This window comes from Mesoplodon mirus (genome assembly GCF_964341445.2).
Source record: "Mesoplodon mirus genome assembly, chromosome: 3".
NCBI classification, from domain to species: domain Eukaryota; kingdom Metazoa; phylum Chordata; class Mammalia; order Artiodactyla; family Ziphiidae; genus Mesoplodon; species Mesoplodon mirus.
The window spans coordinates 122,017,063-122,034,645 of record NC_138978.1 but is presented as its reverse complement, the minus strand read 5'-3'; the positions used below and the strand labels follow the sequence as shown (position 1 = coordinate 122,034,645).

General features: G+C 39.5%; 1 protein-coding gene across 1 annotated transcript; it reads right to left on the bottom strand.

Annotated features, from left to right (window-relative positions):
* Window positions 1-3,520: 3,520 nt before the first annotated feature.
* On the bottom strand, window positions 3,521-4,462 carry OR10K1 (olfactory receptor family 10 subfamily K member 1; the record flags this gene model as incomplete). The annotated part of the gene is given in 3 exon segments (XM_082613451.1): window positions 3,521-3,556; window positions 3,560-4,198; window positions 4,202-4,462. Coding segments are annotated over 3 exon segments (936 nt in total).
* Window positions 4,463-17,583: the final 13,121 nt, after the last annotated feature.

Sequence of the window (17,583 nt, the reverse complement as noted above, 5' to 3'; positions counted from 1 at the left end):
TATTTTCTGATTTCTTCTTTGATTTCTTCACTGACTCACTGGGTCTTTAGTAGTATGTTGTTTTGTCTCTACACGTTTGTGTTTTTCCCATTTTTCTTACCATAACTTATTTCTAGTATCATACTATTAGAACCAGAAAAAAGTACTTGATATAATTTCTGTCCCCTTCAATTTGTTGAGACTTGTTTTGTGGCCTAGTATTTGATCTATCCTGGAGCATGTTCCCTGTACACTTGGGGATGAGTTTGGATGGAATATCCTGTGTATATCTATTACATTTAACTGATTTGGCCTGAGTAAGGGCATAGGCTGGGGCTGTCCCAACATCAGTCAGAATTCTGACTACTTCTGATCTGCTGCTCCCATGAATGCCATAATGTCTGCCAGAACCCAGTTTGAATGCTGTGTTGGGTCTGAGCTGTCTCTATCCCCTGAAACTGTGCCCTCTCCGCTGCTGCAGCACCTTCATCCTAGTGTGGAGCTGTGTTGCAGAGCAAGAGGGACCAGAGCAGGGCTGGGGTGAGCACTAGGGTGGTTGTGGAAAACTGGCCAGAGTTCTGGGCATCTTCACTCTGCTTCTTCCACCTTGTTTTGGGTGTAAGCAAGCATGTACATGCTCTTCATGAGAAGGGTCTAGGTTCTACAACCCTGCTGTCAGTCCTCATGGTTTTCAAACCAACTAAGGGATCTCATCCTCCTGGTGTCAGAGCTCAGGGCTGTGGAATCCAATATGTGGTTCAGACTTATTCTGAGCCTGTGTAATCTACCTCTTTTTCTGTGTCCCCTCCGAGGGGTGAATGTCCCAACCTGATCACTTCTCTTCCCTCCCTACCCAACCCTGTGTAGATCTTTCTTACAGTCTTGGTTGTATAAGAGTCTTTCTGCTAGCCTCCAGTTTTCACTGAGAATTGTTCCACATGTATCTGTATTTTTGATGTGTGGGTGGAGCAATGTGAGCTTGGTGTCCTCCTACTCTGCCATCTTGATATCCTACTCTAGCCACCATGCAAGCCCAAGCAGTACTTATAAAATCCATGTGGTAAGAAACCAAGACTCAATAGCCCCAGATTTGCACACAGCCAATATTTAACATGAACTAATGAGCCACATAAGTGACCAGTTTTGGAAATGGCCCTTCAGCCCTAGTTGGGCCAACCAAGGTGACCTCACAAAAAGTAGATACAAGCTGTCCCATGAAGCCCTGCCAAAATTGTGGATTTGTGTGTAAAATAAATAACTGCTGTTATCTTAGCTAAACTACGGGGTAGTTTGTTAAATGGAAATAAATAACTAGAACAGAATTTGGTATCTAAAGTCAGGGTGCTATTATAATTAAAACTTTAAAAATATGGCACTGAGTTTGGACTTGATGGTAGGAAAATCTGTAAAGCCTTAAGGAATCTATCACTGAAAGGTGTAAGAGCCTTGAGGCCACTGTTGGTAAACATTTGAAGGACAGAGAGGAAGCTGTTATTATAATTTGGTAAAAGGGGACATTTACGTGTTTTCTTGGAAAGTTTGCATTACTATAGCCTGGAACACAGAAAAATCACTTATTAAACTCATGAGAAATTTCTAGGAAGATTATAGAAAGTTCCAATCAATGATAACATATGAGAAGAAAGAAATGAACAAAATAAGATGTCGTTAAGCTTCTGAGAAAAATTTAGAAGAACTATAAAGAATCCAGAACTTCCTGGGTTTGAAAATAAAACTTTTCCCATCCAATCCCCAATATCTCCCAGCAAAGATTCTGAAAGTAAGAAATGGCTTCAAGGGAAAGATTAAACTCAAGGTGCTTCAGGAAACTATTGCCTCAGGGTAAAGATCTCAAGAATGTCACTATAAGACTGTAAGACTTTGTGTTAGAGCTCGGAAATATTTAAGTTTATGCCAAGTAAGTTTTAGACTTTTAATTCCATGTTGTCTGAAATAGAAATTTGTGGAAGTGCCTTTCTTTACAGGAATCCAAATGTATGGTTTATCCTTTGAGTGATGTTATTAGTATTAAGATTGGATTTATACAGATGTCTTCATGTTACCTCATTCCATCCCTTTGTGAACAAAGGCATAATTTGGTGTAATGACTAAACAGATTTGGTCAAGGAGAGCACAGCTGTTGAGCATGGATAAGCAAAATTACTCCCATAGAAATAAAATAGAATTGGGGGATGTTAGTGTTTGACTTCCCACCCTTCTCCTGAAGGAAAAATTCCTTTATATCTCAGAATAGTTTCAATAAAGAATATTGAAGAAAACCAAACCGTGTTGACAAGCTTGTGTTTAATATAAAATCTGTGCCTTCAGGAAATACAGATTCATTATATTAAAAGCAACCTTGTCGACCCTGTTCCTGGTACTGTACCTGGAACTAAAGAGAAGTTTCTGTTATGAATAGCCTTCCTTATTCTGCCATCTTCTGCTGCCAAGCTGGCTCAGCCACCTTCATGTCCTGTCTTGGTGAATGTCAGCTCATCCATGTAGGCAGCCACACACCTGAACATGACTTCACCACTCTTTTTTTAAAAAAATTATTCTTCCAGAGAAGAAACAGCAAGTGAGAAAACATGGCAGACTACAGAATCATGTTACTTTGAGGACCAGCAAATAGTGGATTAGCTTCAGAAGGCACAACAAGGTGCATATGAGAAGTGGATAGTAATAATGTTAGAAATAATAATGCCACAGAGGTGGCGGGGACTAGGTGATAAATCCTTGGCTTCATCCTCTATGGAAAGAGGAGTCACTGAAGAACTTTTTCATGGATTTTCTTGACATTAGGGAAGTCTTGCTTTTCACCCTATTAATATTAACTCTACCCTTTTGCTAGATTACTTGAGATACTTCAGCAATCATTCCATGTTAGCAGCTGCCTTGAGGAGAATAAATAGGTATGATATTCAGGGAATGAATTTGGGGCCTATGACAGGATAATATTAGAAGGGCATATATATATATAGGAAGGAAACTCCATAATAAAGTTCCAGTCTCAAACAAGGAAAGGACAAAGCAATCCCAAGTAAAGGTAAAGCCATTTCAATATGTAGATTTGGTGGTGGTGGTGGGGAATCAGGGACCAAAAAGGGACACTAAGTTTGCTGTAGAATGGAGGGGACCAAGGTTGCCTGTTTTCTTCTGGAAAGGAAGAACTAATATCAGGAGGGGTAGGAATAGATAGTCATATATTCTTCTGTTCCTTTGAACTAGACAGCTTTGGTGCATCTTTGCTCTCATCAATGGATTTATTTGTTTCTGAATAATAAATTTTTACAGCAGTAAATGTGATGAAATTTATTCTAGAAATGAGTAATCTTTTCACATGTCTACATAGCCTTCTTAGAGTATTACTCATGGCAGAAAGCCAGAATGTCTTATCATCTTTGAGCCTCATTCTCTTCATATGAAAAACGTCTTTACATTACAGCATGTTCTACATTTAAATGAGAAAATATTTGAAAGCACACATTTTACTTGGCACATAAAAGGCATACAATTAACTGAACAGTTATTAACTGCCTCTTTAATTAACAGGGTACGAAGTCTGGACCATTGTTCTTCAAACGGCTGATTTGAATTCCTTATTCCTCAGACTGTAAACCATTGGATTGAACAATGGAGTGAGGATGGTATAAGACACAGATATTAGGATGTCTTGACTTGAAGAGTAATGGGATTTGGGCCTTAAGTAGATGAAAGAGGCACAACCATAATGAACAGTTACCACAATGAGATGGGAGGCACAAGTAGAGAAAGCTTTGTATCTTCCAACAGAGGATGGGATTTTTAGAATGACAGAGATGATACGGATATAGGAAACCAGGATAAGTAACAGTGGAATAATCAAGGCAAACACACCAAGCATGAATATGACCAACTGACTGAGGCGAGAGGGATGAGATACCAGCTTGAGAACAGGAGAAATGTCACAGAAAAAGTGGTGTAGTTGGTTGGAGGAGTGGAATGGCAAGTGAAATACCAGGGAGGTGGTGACCAGTGAGACAGTGAAGCCACAGGCACAGGCAGCAGCCACAAGTCCCACACAAACCCCATAACCCATGAGCACTGTGTACTGCAGAGGGTTACAGATGGCCACATAATGATCATAACCCATGACTGCCAGCAGGAAGGAGTGAGAGCAACCTAGAAAGAGGAAGGTAAACATCTGGATAGAACAGCCCAAGAAGGAGATGGTCTTCTTCTAGGCCAGCAGGTCAACCAGCATCTTGGGTACAAGGATGAAAGTGTAGCAAGTTTCAAAACAGGAGAGTACAGCAAGGAAGAAGTACATAGGTGTATGAAGGGCTCTGTCCAGGACAATGGTGGAAACGATGATGGCATTTGTGCCCAGGATGAACAGATAGATGAGCAGGAAGACAATGAAGAGCAGCCACTGCAGCCCAGCCAGAGATGAGAAGCCAAGGAAGACAAACTCTCTCACCAAGGTCTCATTAACCCATTCCATGGTCACGTTATTAGGAGAGCCAGAGTCAGAGTCAGAGGCCAGGATCCAGGGAGGGAGAAATATACACGGGGAAGTCAGCACAAAGCCTACAGGTGGCAGGCATTTCCAGATGTTTGGTGGAACTCTTTCATTTTCTCCAAAAATACCTGCCAAAATAAGAATTAAGGCTAAATATGGAACAAAACAACTGATGACCAATTAGAGGCCTTTTTTCCAAGACCAAGAACATGTTATCTCTCTAGCTAAGGATTAAGGAAGTATCTGGTTTTTCTCCCCTTGTATCTTACTTATGGATTATTGTGTTTTCCTTTGCTCACTACAAGCTTAAGGAAAACAGCTCTCCAAAAGTGAAAAATATGGTAAACTTCAGCTATCTGAACTTGATCAGAAAGTGGAATGAAAGAATGAGTAATGTTCAGACACAGCAGGTGAATTTCAGTTTATCCAACCACAAATGGGGAAGGAAAAGAAGAACTAGATTATCTCTGAGCAAAACTGTGAGGGGATTTGTGTTTATTGACAACTTATTATATGATAAGATATGTGGTTAGTATATCATATACCTTATGTCAAGTACTCATTGTAACAATTTTATGTCAATAGGCAAAACAATATGAAAAAAAGAAAAAAAACTTTAGTTTTCAGACCAGTTAGAAACATTACTGGAAGTTCCACAAACTAGAGCACTGAGCCAAGGGTGGAACAGAAGATAACATTAGTTTAAAGAAAATTTTCTCCTTTTTTTAGGAAGAGAAGAATCATCATACTGTTAGAAAGAATCTCATTTACTTTGTGGTATTTAAAACACACTTCACTTTTCCTGTTCCGAGGTGCCTCAGAAAAATAGAGTTTTCCAAAAATGGCAAGACATTCCTTGTCACACAGAGTGACAGAGAATGTGACAATTGGGCAGTTTTCCAGGATTACATCTCCTGATCAAATCATAGGCTTTATATATTTTGCATATTGTTATGTCAATAAGATTCCTTTTGGATATTCTGCTACTAAACACAGTTTGAAAACTGCTAGAAAAAATTATTTCTAAAGTCGTTTTTAGGGCTTATATCAGACCATTTTTTTCATGGGTGTATTTCCCAATTGCCTAAGCCTAAGAAGTAAAGAAAATGTTCTTTGTATGCAAAATCATTTAACATTTATTGGTTGTATCCAGTATTCATTTGTACACTTTTCAGTATATTTAAACTTTTACATCATTATGTGTTGAGGAATTGTTTGCATCTGCTACCAGAATTTTGTTTCTGCATTTTTCATGATAATAGCAAAACTTGGCTTTCTAGACCTTAAGTTAAGTGGTCGGAAATTTCTGAACCTCACTGTACCTATCCTTAGAATTTGAAGATAAGTTTTGTTCTCTCTTAATTCCTAGAAAGTGGTCATAAACTTAGTAGGTGTAACTATTTGAGGTTTATATTAGGATAGTCACACATGCTGTTTTTAAAGTTCTTCGACACAAGTAATAGGAATATTTTTCATTCTGTAACTCTAAAGGTATCTCTATTATATATAAATACAAAGAATGTAAATACCATATATATCCCTGTTATATACATACATTTGTATGTGTGTACTTATATATATTGGTATAATATACATATATTTTCTATATGAAGAAAGGCAAACTAACAAGGCAGTTTCCCTGTATAATACCTCCACCTGGACAAAGGGACCTTGTCTCTTTCAAAACAGTGAGGGAAATCTAAATTTATGATCATTGCTTATCCTTCTCTTATTAGTTTCCCAAGATTTTTCTGGTTCTACTGTCATCTAATCCACACCTCATCCCCACTATATTCTCACTCCACTGAGTATGAATTATAGAGTAGACCACAGAAGCTAGAATTATCTGATGCTGTAGGAGCACCTGTTTCTCCCCAATACCAAAAACAAAAAACAAAAAAAGAAAACTGTTTAGATTATTTGTCACTCAAACCCATGAGAGCAGCTGATTTCAGTTAAGGGGATTTTTACATACACTTACTATAACCCCACAGTCTAAACGAGTTTTATGATTGATATATTTTCCCTTTTCGTGGTGTATGGAGACTCACTGGCACAGTATATCTGACAGGGCAGCCCCCATCTGTTCAAGAAAACATCAAAGACCACCAAAGCATGTTATATCAGTACTAAGGATAGAAAGATATAAGTGCAGAAGAATAAAAAGATCTTCCAGCAAATACCCACAGTCTATAAAATTAAGGTAAAAAATCCCTCAGTTTGGAGTGAGAAGATCAATATTTCAGTTCTAGCTTTGTGTGACTTCGGCAAAGGTACTTAATTTGGATATTCAGGGGCCCGGAGGAAGATGGCGGAAGAGTAAGACGCGGAGATCACCTTCCTCCCCCCAGATACATCAGAAATTCATCTACACGTGGAACAACTCCTACAGAACACCTACTGAACGCTGACAGAAGACCTCAGACCCCCCAAAAGGCAAGAAACTCCCCACGTACCTGGGTAGGGCAAAAGAAAAAAGAATAAACAGAGACAAAAGGATAGGGACGGGACCTGCACCAGTGGGAGGGAGCCGTGAAGGAGGGAAGGTTTCTACACACTACAAGCCCCTTCGCGGGCGGAGACTGCAGGTGGCGGAGGGGGAAAGCTTCAGAGTAGCGGAGGAGAGCACAGCAACAGGGGTGCGGAGGGCAAAGCGGAGAGATTCTGGCACAGAGGACCGGTGCCCTCAGGCACACACCAGCCCGAGAGGCTTGTCTGCTCGGCCGCCGGGGCGGGCGGGGCTGGGAGCTGAGGCTCGGGTATCGGCTTTCAGTCGGAGCACAGGGAGAGGACTGGGGCTGGCGGCAGGAAGAGAGCCTGAAGGGGTTAGTGCACCACGGCTAGCCCGGAGGGAGTCCGGGGAAAGAGTCTGGAGCTGCCGAAGAGGCAAGAGACTTTTTTCCCTTTTGTTTCCTGGTGCGCGAGGAGAGGGCATTAAGAGGGCTGCTTGGGGAAGCGCCGGAGACAGGCGCGAGCCGCGGGTAAGGCGCGGACCTCGGAGACGGGCGTGGGACGCTGGGGCTGCCGCCGCCGCCGCCACGTGGGGCCTGTGTGCGAGCGCAGGTCACTGTCCGCCCCGCCTTCCGGGGGGCCTGTGCACCCCGCCACTGCCGGGGTTCCGGGACGCAGGGACGGCTTTCCCGGGAAAGCGCACGGAGCGCCACAGGCTGCTGCAACGTCACGCCGGCCTCTGCCGCCGCAGGCCCGCCCCACACTGCGCACCCCTCCCTCCCCTCTGCCTGAGTGAGCCAGAGCCCCCGAATCAGCGGCTCCTTTAAACCCGTCCTGACTGAGCGAAGAACGGACGCCCTCCGGCGACCTACGCGCAGAGGCGGGGCCAGGTCCAAGGCTGAGACCTGGGAACTGTGAGAGCAGAGACAGGGAAATCTCTCTGTGCAGCCTCGGAGGCAGCGGATTAAAGCTCCACGGTCCATTTGATGTGCCCTGCGTCTGTGGAGTGCATAAATGGACAGCGAATCATCCCAAATTGAGGAAGTGGACTTTGAGGACAAGATTTAAGACTTTCCCCCCTTTTCCTCTTTTGACAACGAATTATCCCAAATTAAGGAGGTGGACTTAGAGAGCAAGATTTCAGACTTCTCGCCCTTTTCCTCTTTTTACAACGAATTATCCCAAATTGAGGAGGTGGACTTGGAGAGCAAGATTTTTGATTTTTCCCCCTGCTCTCTTTTTGTGAATGTGTATGTGTAATCTTCTGTGTAAGATTCTCTCTGTATAGCTTTGCTTCCACCATATGTCCCAGGGTTCTATCGGTCCGTTTTTTTTTTCAATAATTACTTTTTAATTTTAATAACGCTACTATATTTCATACTTTATTCTATTTTACTTTACCTGCTCTTTCGTTTCTTCCTACCTTCCCTTCCTCCCTCCCTCCCTCCGCTCCTCCTTTCCTTCTTTCTTTTTCTTTCCTCCCTCCCTCCCTCCCACCCTTCTTCTTTCCACTTTCTTTTTCTTTCCTTCCTCCCTCCCTCCCTCCTGTCTTTCTTTCTTTCCTTCCTACTTCCCTCCCTCCCTTCTTCCATTCACTCTTCCTTTTGCTTTCATTCCTCCCTCCCTCCCTCCTTTCTTTCCTTCTCTCTTTCCATCCTTCCTCCCTCCCTCCCTCCTTTCTTTCTTTCTTCCTTCCTTCCTTTCTGCCCTTCTTCCTTTCTTTCCCTCTCTCTTTCTTTCTTCTACTAATTCTTTCTTTCTGCTTTTTCTCCCTGTTATTCTGAGCCGGGTGGATGAAAGGCTCTTGGTGCTGCAGCCAGGAGTCAGTGCTGTGCCTCTGAAGTGGGAGAGCCAACTTCAGGACACGGGTCCACAAGAGACCTCCCAGCTCCACATAATATCAAGCGGCGAAAATCTCCCAGAGATCTCCATCTCAACACCAGCACCCAGCTTCAGTCAACGACCAGCAAGCTACAGTGCTAGCCACCCTATGCCAAGCAACTAGCAAGGCAGGAACACAACCCCACCCATTAGCAGAGAGCCTACCTAAAAACATAATAAGGCCACAGGCACCCCAAAACACACCACCAGACGTGGACCTGTCCACCAGAAAGACAAGATCGAGCCTCAACCACCAGAACACAAGCACTAGTCGCCCCCACCAGGAAGCCTACACAACCTACTGAAACAACCTTAGCCACTGGGGACAGACACCAAAAACAACGGGAACTACGAATCTGCAGCCTGCAAAAAGGAGACCCCAAACACAGTAACATAAGCAAAATGAGAAGACAGAAAAACACACAGCAGGTGAAGGACCAAGATAAAAACCTACCAGACCTAACAAATGAAGAGGTAATAGGCAGTCTACCTGAAAAAGATTTCAGAATGATGATAGTAAAGCTGATCCAAGATTCTATTTCCAAGATCCATAATCTCGGAAATAGAATAGACAAAATGCAAGAAACAGTTAACAAGGACCTAGAAAAACTAAAGATGAATCAAGCATCGATTAAAAACACAATAAATGAAATGAAAAATACTCTTGATGGGATCAATAGCAGAATAACTGAGGCAGAAGAACGGATAAGTGAGGTGGAAGATAAAATAGTGGAAATAACTGCTGCAGAGCAAAATAAAGAAAAAAGAATGAAAAGAACAGAGGACAGTCTCAGAGACCTCTGGGACAACATTAAATGCACCAACATTCGAATTATAGGGGTTCCAGAAGAAGAAGAGAAAAAGAAAGGGACTGAGAAAATATTTGAAGAGATTATAGTTGAAAACTTCCCTAATATGGGAAAGGAAATAGTTAATCAAGTCCAGGAGGCACAGAGAGTCCCATACAGAATAAATCCAAGGAGAAATACGCCAAGACACATATTAATCAAACTGTCAAAAATTAAACACAAAGGAATCATATTAAAAGCAGCAAGGCAAAAACAACAAATAACACACAAGGGAATCCCCATCAGGTTAACAGCTGATCTCTCAGCAGAAACTCTACAAGCCAGAAGGGAGTGGCAGGACATAATTAAAGTGATGAAGGAGAGAAACCTGCAACCAAGACTACTCTACCCAGCAAGGATCTCATTCAGATGTGATGGAGAAATGAAAACGTTTACAGACAAGCAAAAGCTGAGAGAGTTCAGCACCACCAAACCAGCTTTACAACAAATGCTAAAGGAAATTCTCTAGGCAAGAAACACAACAGAAGCAAAATACCTACAATAACGAACCCAAAACAATTAAGGAAATGGGAATAGGAACATACATATCGATAATTACCTTAAATGTTAATAGACTAAATGCTCCCACCAAAAGACACAGATTGGCTAAATGGATACAAAAACAAGACCCATATATATGCTGTCTACAAGAGACCCACTTCAGACCTAGAGACACATACAGATTGAAAGTAAGGGGATGGAAAAAGATATTCCATACAAATGGAAATCAAAAGAAAGCTGGAGTTGCAATTCTTATATCAGACAAAATAGACTTTAAAATAAAGACTATTAGAAGAGACAAAGAAGGACACTACATAACGATAAAGGGATCAATCCAAGAAGAAGATATAACAATTGTAAATATTTATGCACCCAACATAGGAGCACCACAACACATAAGGCAAATACTAACAGCCATAAAAGGGGAAATCGAGAGTAACACAATCATACTAGGGGACTTTAACACCCCACTTTCACCAATGGACAGATCATCCAAAATGAAAATAAATAAGGAAACACAAGCTTTAAATGATACATTAAACAACATGGACTTAGTTGATATTTATAGGACATTCCATCCAAAAACAACAGAATACACATTTTTCTCAAGTGCTCATGGAACATTCTCCAGGATAGATCATATCTTGGGTCACAAATCAAGCCTTGGTAAATTTAAGAAAATTGAAATTGTATCAAGTATCTTTTCCGACCACAATGCTATGAGACTAGATATCAATTACAGGAAAAGATCTGTAAAAAATACAAACACATGGAGGCTAAACAATACACTAGTCAATAACGATGTGATCACTGAAGAAATCAAAGAGGAAATTTAAAAATACCTAGAAACAAATGACAATGGAGACACGACGACCCAAAACCTATGGGACACAGCAAAATCAGTTCTAAGGGGGAAGTTTATAGCAATACAATCCCACCTTAAGAAACAGGAAACATTTCGAGTAAACAACCTGACCCTGCACCTAAAGCAATTAGAGAAAGAAGAACAGAAAGTCCCCAAAGCTAGCAGAAGGAAAGAAATCATAAAGATCAGATCAGAAATAAATGAAAAAGAAATGAAGTAAACGATAGCAAAGATCAACCAAACTAAAAGCTGGTTCTTTGATAAGATAAGCAAAATTGACAAACCATTAGCCAGACTCATCAAGAAAAGAAGGGAGAAGACTCAAATCAATAGAATTAGAAATGAAAAAGGAGAAGTAACAACTGACACTGCAGAAATACAAAAGATCATGAGAGATTACTACAAGCAACTCTATGCCAATAAAATGGACAACCTGGAAGAAATGGACAAATTCTTAGAAATGCACAACCTGCAAGACTGACTCAGGAAGAAGTAGAAAATATGAATAGACCAATCACAAACACTGAAATTGAAACTGTTATTAAAAATCTTCCATCAAACAAAAGCCCAGGACGAGAGGGCTTCACAGGTGAATTCTATCAAACATTTAGAGAAGAGCTCACACAAATCCTTCTCAAACTCTTCCAAACAATATCAGAGGAAGGAACACTCCCAAACTCATTCTACGAGGCCACCATCACCTTGATACCAAAACCAGGCAAGGATGTCACAAAGAAAGAAAGCTACAGGCCAATATCACTGATGAACATAGATGCAAAACTCCTCAACAAAATACTAGCAAACAGAATCCAACAGCACATTAAAAGGATCATACACCATGATCAAGTGGGGTTTATTCCAGGAATGCAAGTATTCTTCAATATATGCAAATCAATCAATGTGATACACCATATTAACAAGTTGAAGGAGAAAAACCATATGATCATCTCAATAGATGCAGAGAAAGTTTTCGACAAAATTCAACACCCATTTATGATAAAAACCCTGAAGAAAGTAGGCATAGAGGGAACTTTCCTCAACATAATAAAGGCCATATATGACAAACCCACGGCCAACATTGTCCTCAAAGGTGAAAAACTGAAACCATTTCCACTAAGATCAGGAACAAGACAAGGCTGCCCACTCTCACCACTCTTATTCAACCTAGTTTTGGAAGTTTTAGCCACAGCAATCAGAGAAGAAAAGGAAATAAAAGGAATCCAAATTGGAAAGGAAGAAGTAAAGCTATCACTGTTTGCAGATGACATGATACTATACATAGAGAATTCTAAAGATGCTACCGAAAAACTACTAGAGCTAATCAATGAATTTGGTAAAGTAGCAGGATACAAAATTAATGTACAGAAATCTCTGGCATTCCTGTACACTAATGATGAAAAATCTGAAAATGAAATCAAGAAAACACTCCCATTTACCATTGCAACAAAAAGAATAAAATATCTAGGAATAAACCTACTTAAGGAGACAAAAGACCTGTATGCAGAAAATTATAAGACACTGATGAAAGAAATTAAAGATGATACAAATAGATGGAGAGATACACCATGCTCCTGGATTGGAAGAATCAATATTGTGAAAATGACTCTACTACCCAAAGCAATCTACAGATTCAATGCAATCCCTATCAAACTACCACTGGCATTTTTCACAGAACTAGAACAAAAAATTTCAAAATTTGTTTGGAAAAACAAAAGACCCCGAATAGCCAAAGCAATCTTGAGAACGAAAAACGGAGCTGGAGGAATCAGGCTCCCTGACTTCAGACTATACTACAAAGCTACAGTAATCAAGACAGTGTGGTACTGGCATAAAAACAGAAAGATAGATCAGTGGATCAGGATAGAAAGCCCAGAGATAAACCCACGCACATATGGCCAACTTATCTTTGATAAAGGAGGCAGTAATGTACAGTGGAGAAAGGAGAGCCTCTTCAATAAGTGGTGCTGGGAAAACTGGACAGGGACATGTAAAAGTATGAGATTAGATCATTCCCTAACACCAAACACAAAAATAAGCTCAAAATGGATTAAAGACCTAAATATAAGGCCAGAAACTATCAAACTCTTAGAGGAAAACATAGGCAGAACACTCTATGACATAAATCACAGCAAGATCCTTCTGGACCCACCTCCTAGAGAAATGGAAATAAAAACAAAGATCAACAAATGGGACCTAATGAAACTTCAAAGCTTTTGCACAGCAAAGCAAACCATAAACAAGACCAAAAGACAACCCTCAGAATGGGAGAAAATATTTGCAAATGAAGCAACTGACAAAGGATTAATCTCCAAAATTTAGAAGAAGCTCATGCAGCTCAATAGCAAAAAAACAAACAACCCAATCCAAAAATGGGCAGAAGACTTAAATAGGCATTTCTCCAAAGAAGATATACAGACTGCCCACAAACACATGAAAGAATGCTCAACATCATTAATCATTAGAGAAATGCAAATCAAAACTACAATGAGATATCATCTCACACCAGTCAGAATGGTCATCATCAAGAAACCTAGAAACAATAAATGCTGGAGAGGGTGCGGAGAAAAGGGAACACTCTTGCACTGCTGGTGGGAATGTGAATTGGTACAGCCACTATGGAGAACAGTATGGAGGTTCCTTAAAAAAACTAAAAACAGAACTGCCATATGACCCAGCAATCCCACTACTAGGTATATACCCTGAGAAAACCATAATTCAAAAAGAGACATGTACCAAAATGTTCATTGCAGCTCTATTCACAATAGCCCGGAGTTGGAAACAACCTAAGTGTCCATCATTGGATGAATGGATAAAGAAGATGTGGCACATATATACAATGGAATATTACTCAGCCATAAAAAGAAACGAAAGTGAGTTATTTGTAATGAGGTGTATAGACATAGAGTCGGTCATACAGAGTGAAGTAAGTCAGAAAGAGAAAGACAAATACTGTACGCTAACACATATATATGGAATTTAAAAAAAAATGTCATGAAGAACCTAGGGGTAAAACGGGAATAAAGACACAGACCTACTTGAGAATGGACTTGAGGATATGGGGAGGGGGAAGGGTAAGCTGTGACAAAGCGAAAGAGAGGCATGGACATATATACACTACCAAACGTAAGGTAGATAGATAGTGGGAAGCAGCTGCAGAGCACAGGGTGATCAGCTCGGTGCTTTGTGACCGCCTGGAGTGGTGGGATGTGGAGGGTGGGAGGGAGGGAGATGAATGAGGGTAGGGATGTGGGAACAGATGTATATGTATGACTGATTCCCTTTGTTATAAAGCAGAAACTAATAAAAAAAAATTTTAAAAATTGGATATTCAGTCTTTTTATTTTTAAAATTAATGGCGGTATGGCAATAACTGTAATAAACTGTTGGAAAGTACTTAAACAGAGGTTCCTTGAATAACATTTTGCAGAAGAAGTTTTGACTTAGGGTAAAAGTTGAATACTAATCCTTAAGATACTTTTCAACTCAGAGACTCCAAAATTCTCTAGTTAGATGACCCTTACATTCCCTTTATGATATTCTAGAACCAAGCAATGGAATTCATGTTATGATCCTTGGAGATGACACTTCTGCACCTTATTTTTCTAACTTCTTTGATGCTCCAAAAAATTTTATATAATTTAAGCTTAAATAGTGACTCAATAATTGAGGGTACTGGGTACCTCAAAAAGGGGGCAAATCTACAAATTTTTTCTGATGCAAAATTTGGAAGTTTTCAAATACTTATCTTAGGGGAAAAATCAGTCAATTAACTGAGAGAAATTATGTACTCAGCCTCAGATATAAAAGAAGTGAAATTTTTGTATTCTTAGATACACATGAAAATCCTGAATTACCTTATTAAAATGGAGCTTAAGTATTAGATTATAACTAAAAATATGCATCCATGAGTACACAGCAGATAGAGAAGAGAGGATTTATTTAAGTATGTGTTTCACTTAGTCCGTGAGGCAACCAGTTCAAAAAAAGAAAAAAAGAAAAGAAAATCTAGCTGGCATCAAAAATGACCCAATCTGATCATTAAGAAAAATTCAGAGAACTATATGGAGCATGCCAAATCACTTTTAGTACCTGGAGTTAAAAGCAGCCTATGATTCTCCTTCTTAACCTTGCCACTTGCCAGAATTGCAATGGGGGGCCAATGTTCACAAGCACTAGCCCGCACTCAGGTCTAGACCCCACAAAACCCCAGACTAGAGGAACATTCCCACTGTTTAGCAAGTACCTACATTGCTCTCCTCCTTTCAATTCAGACAGCAACATTCAGGGTCTGGGATCCCTTGACAAGTAGATTCTAAGCCAAAGAGCAGAACCTGAAGAAATATCAGCAAAAGAGAGTGAATCTGCCTTGAGACAGAAGCTCTCCTCTGCATCCTCCTCTATCCATCAGGTCTCTCAACTTCTCCAGCCAAAGTCATTATCTTTAGAAATTCTGGTGACCAACATGGGGTGTGGTTATTAGAAGTATATACTGATCGTTGGACTCCTGAGGCTTGATCAACTGCACTGGAGACATTGCCCTGGGGTTAATTAGAAGTCAAGGTTATTTTGGAAAATAATGTCACAAGTTTCTCAAAGGTAGCCTTAGTTGAGGTACCTGAGGAGTAGGAGCCATAAGCATAATTAGCCCATGTCTTCACTGGAAGTTGAGCCCATATGTTATGGATTCTGAAGGAAAAATCACCACAATTAAGACTGTAATGCAGAGGCCAAGTGGAAATTTTTCATTGAATTTTAAGTCAGGAAACTGGTATATTTGTCCAGTGATTCTCAAATTTAGTGTTTATGAGTCAAAAGAGGGCTTAATTGCAAATTTATCTTCTCAGGTTTTTGTCCATAGAAATCTTAATTAGAACCATTGGGGTGTTCTGCCAAAACCTAAATTTTTAACAAGTGTCTTAAACCTATTTGAACATTATCATTAACTTTCTTGTTATCTTAATTTTTTTACTAGAATAACTATATACATAAAGTTGTCAATTTCATCCAAGCTAATCCAAAAGCAATATAATTCCATTCCAAACCCCAGCATGAATTGTGAAGGCAACCTGACAATACAATTTTCTAAAGTTTATATGGAATACTAAGACATTTTTGAAAAAGGAAAAGTGACATAGAGGCTCACTCTTCCCAGTAGTAAGATGCCTTAGTGATAAAGAGAGCTTGCTACTGGAACAGGAAGAGTTAAATATTACAAAAGAGACAGAAAGGAGAGCTCAGAAATTGATCTATGTATATTTGGAAACTTGGTCTTTAATAGAAATTACCTCATAAGTCAGTAAGGAAACTGTATTTAGAAAATAATAATGGGAAACCTGGCTCCTTCTATGTACACATCACTCATTATGAGGTGTCATATAGAAAATTAAATGGCTTACTGAAGGCTCAGATAGAGCACCACCTGTGTGACAACACATGATGAAACCCCACATGTCTACTCAAGGCAGTGTATACTCTGAACTAACAAACAATGTATTGTGCCTATTCTCCAATAACGAGAATATGTAAGTCTGGGAATCAATGTAAGGGGAGACGGAAATGATTGTTTTCATTATTACCTCTAATGACTTCATAATGATGAGCTTCATAGTTTAGAGGTGTTACTTTCCAAAGGAGTGTTGTTTCTATCAGGAAACACAAAAACAGAAATTGAGACTTGCCTTTGGTTACTTCAGTCTACTTTGTTCTATTGTACAAATACTCTACAGACAGAAAGGGGCTTTTACACTAGGTAGGGTAATTGATCCTACTTTTTTTATGATTGCTACATATTTGATTTTATTTTTCTGAAAATGTTTTGCTTAATATAAAAATATAAACTTAAATTATAGATCTGTAAGTTATAGATAGACCATAAATGCATAGATTCAGTTCTGGGCTCTAGTCTGTTCTGTTGGTCTATGTGTTTGATTTTGTCAGAGGCATGCCATTTTGATTATTGTAGCTTCGTAGTATATGTTGAAATCAAAAACAAGCTTTGTGACTGCCTGGAGGGGTGGGATAGGGATGGCGGGAGGGAGACGCAAAAGGGAGGGGATATGGGAACATATGTATATGTATAACTGATTAAATTTGTTAAATAAAAAAAAAATGTACAGCCTCAAGCTTTGCTCTTCTTCTTCAAGATTGTTTTGGCTATTCAGTGTCCTTTGTGGTTCTATATTAATTTCAAGACGTTTGTTCTATTTCTGTAAAGAATGCTTATAGGATTTGGATAGGGATTGCATTTAGTTTGTAGACCACTTTGAGTAGTATAGACATTTTAACAATATTAATTCTTTCAGCCCATGAACACTGATTCTTTTTCCATTTATCTGTTTCTTTACTAATTTCCTTTCTCAATATTTTATAGTTTTCAATGTACAAGTTTTTCACCTCTTTGGCTAAGTTAATTCCTAAATATTTTATTCTTTCTGTTGCCATTGTGAATGAGATTGTTTTCTTAATTTTCTTTTTGGATAATTCATTGTTTGTGTAATGAAAAATGGCTGATTTTTATGTTGATTTTGTATCTGCTACTTTACTAAATTTGTTTACTA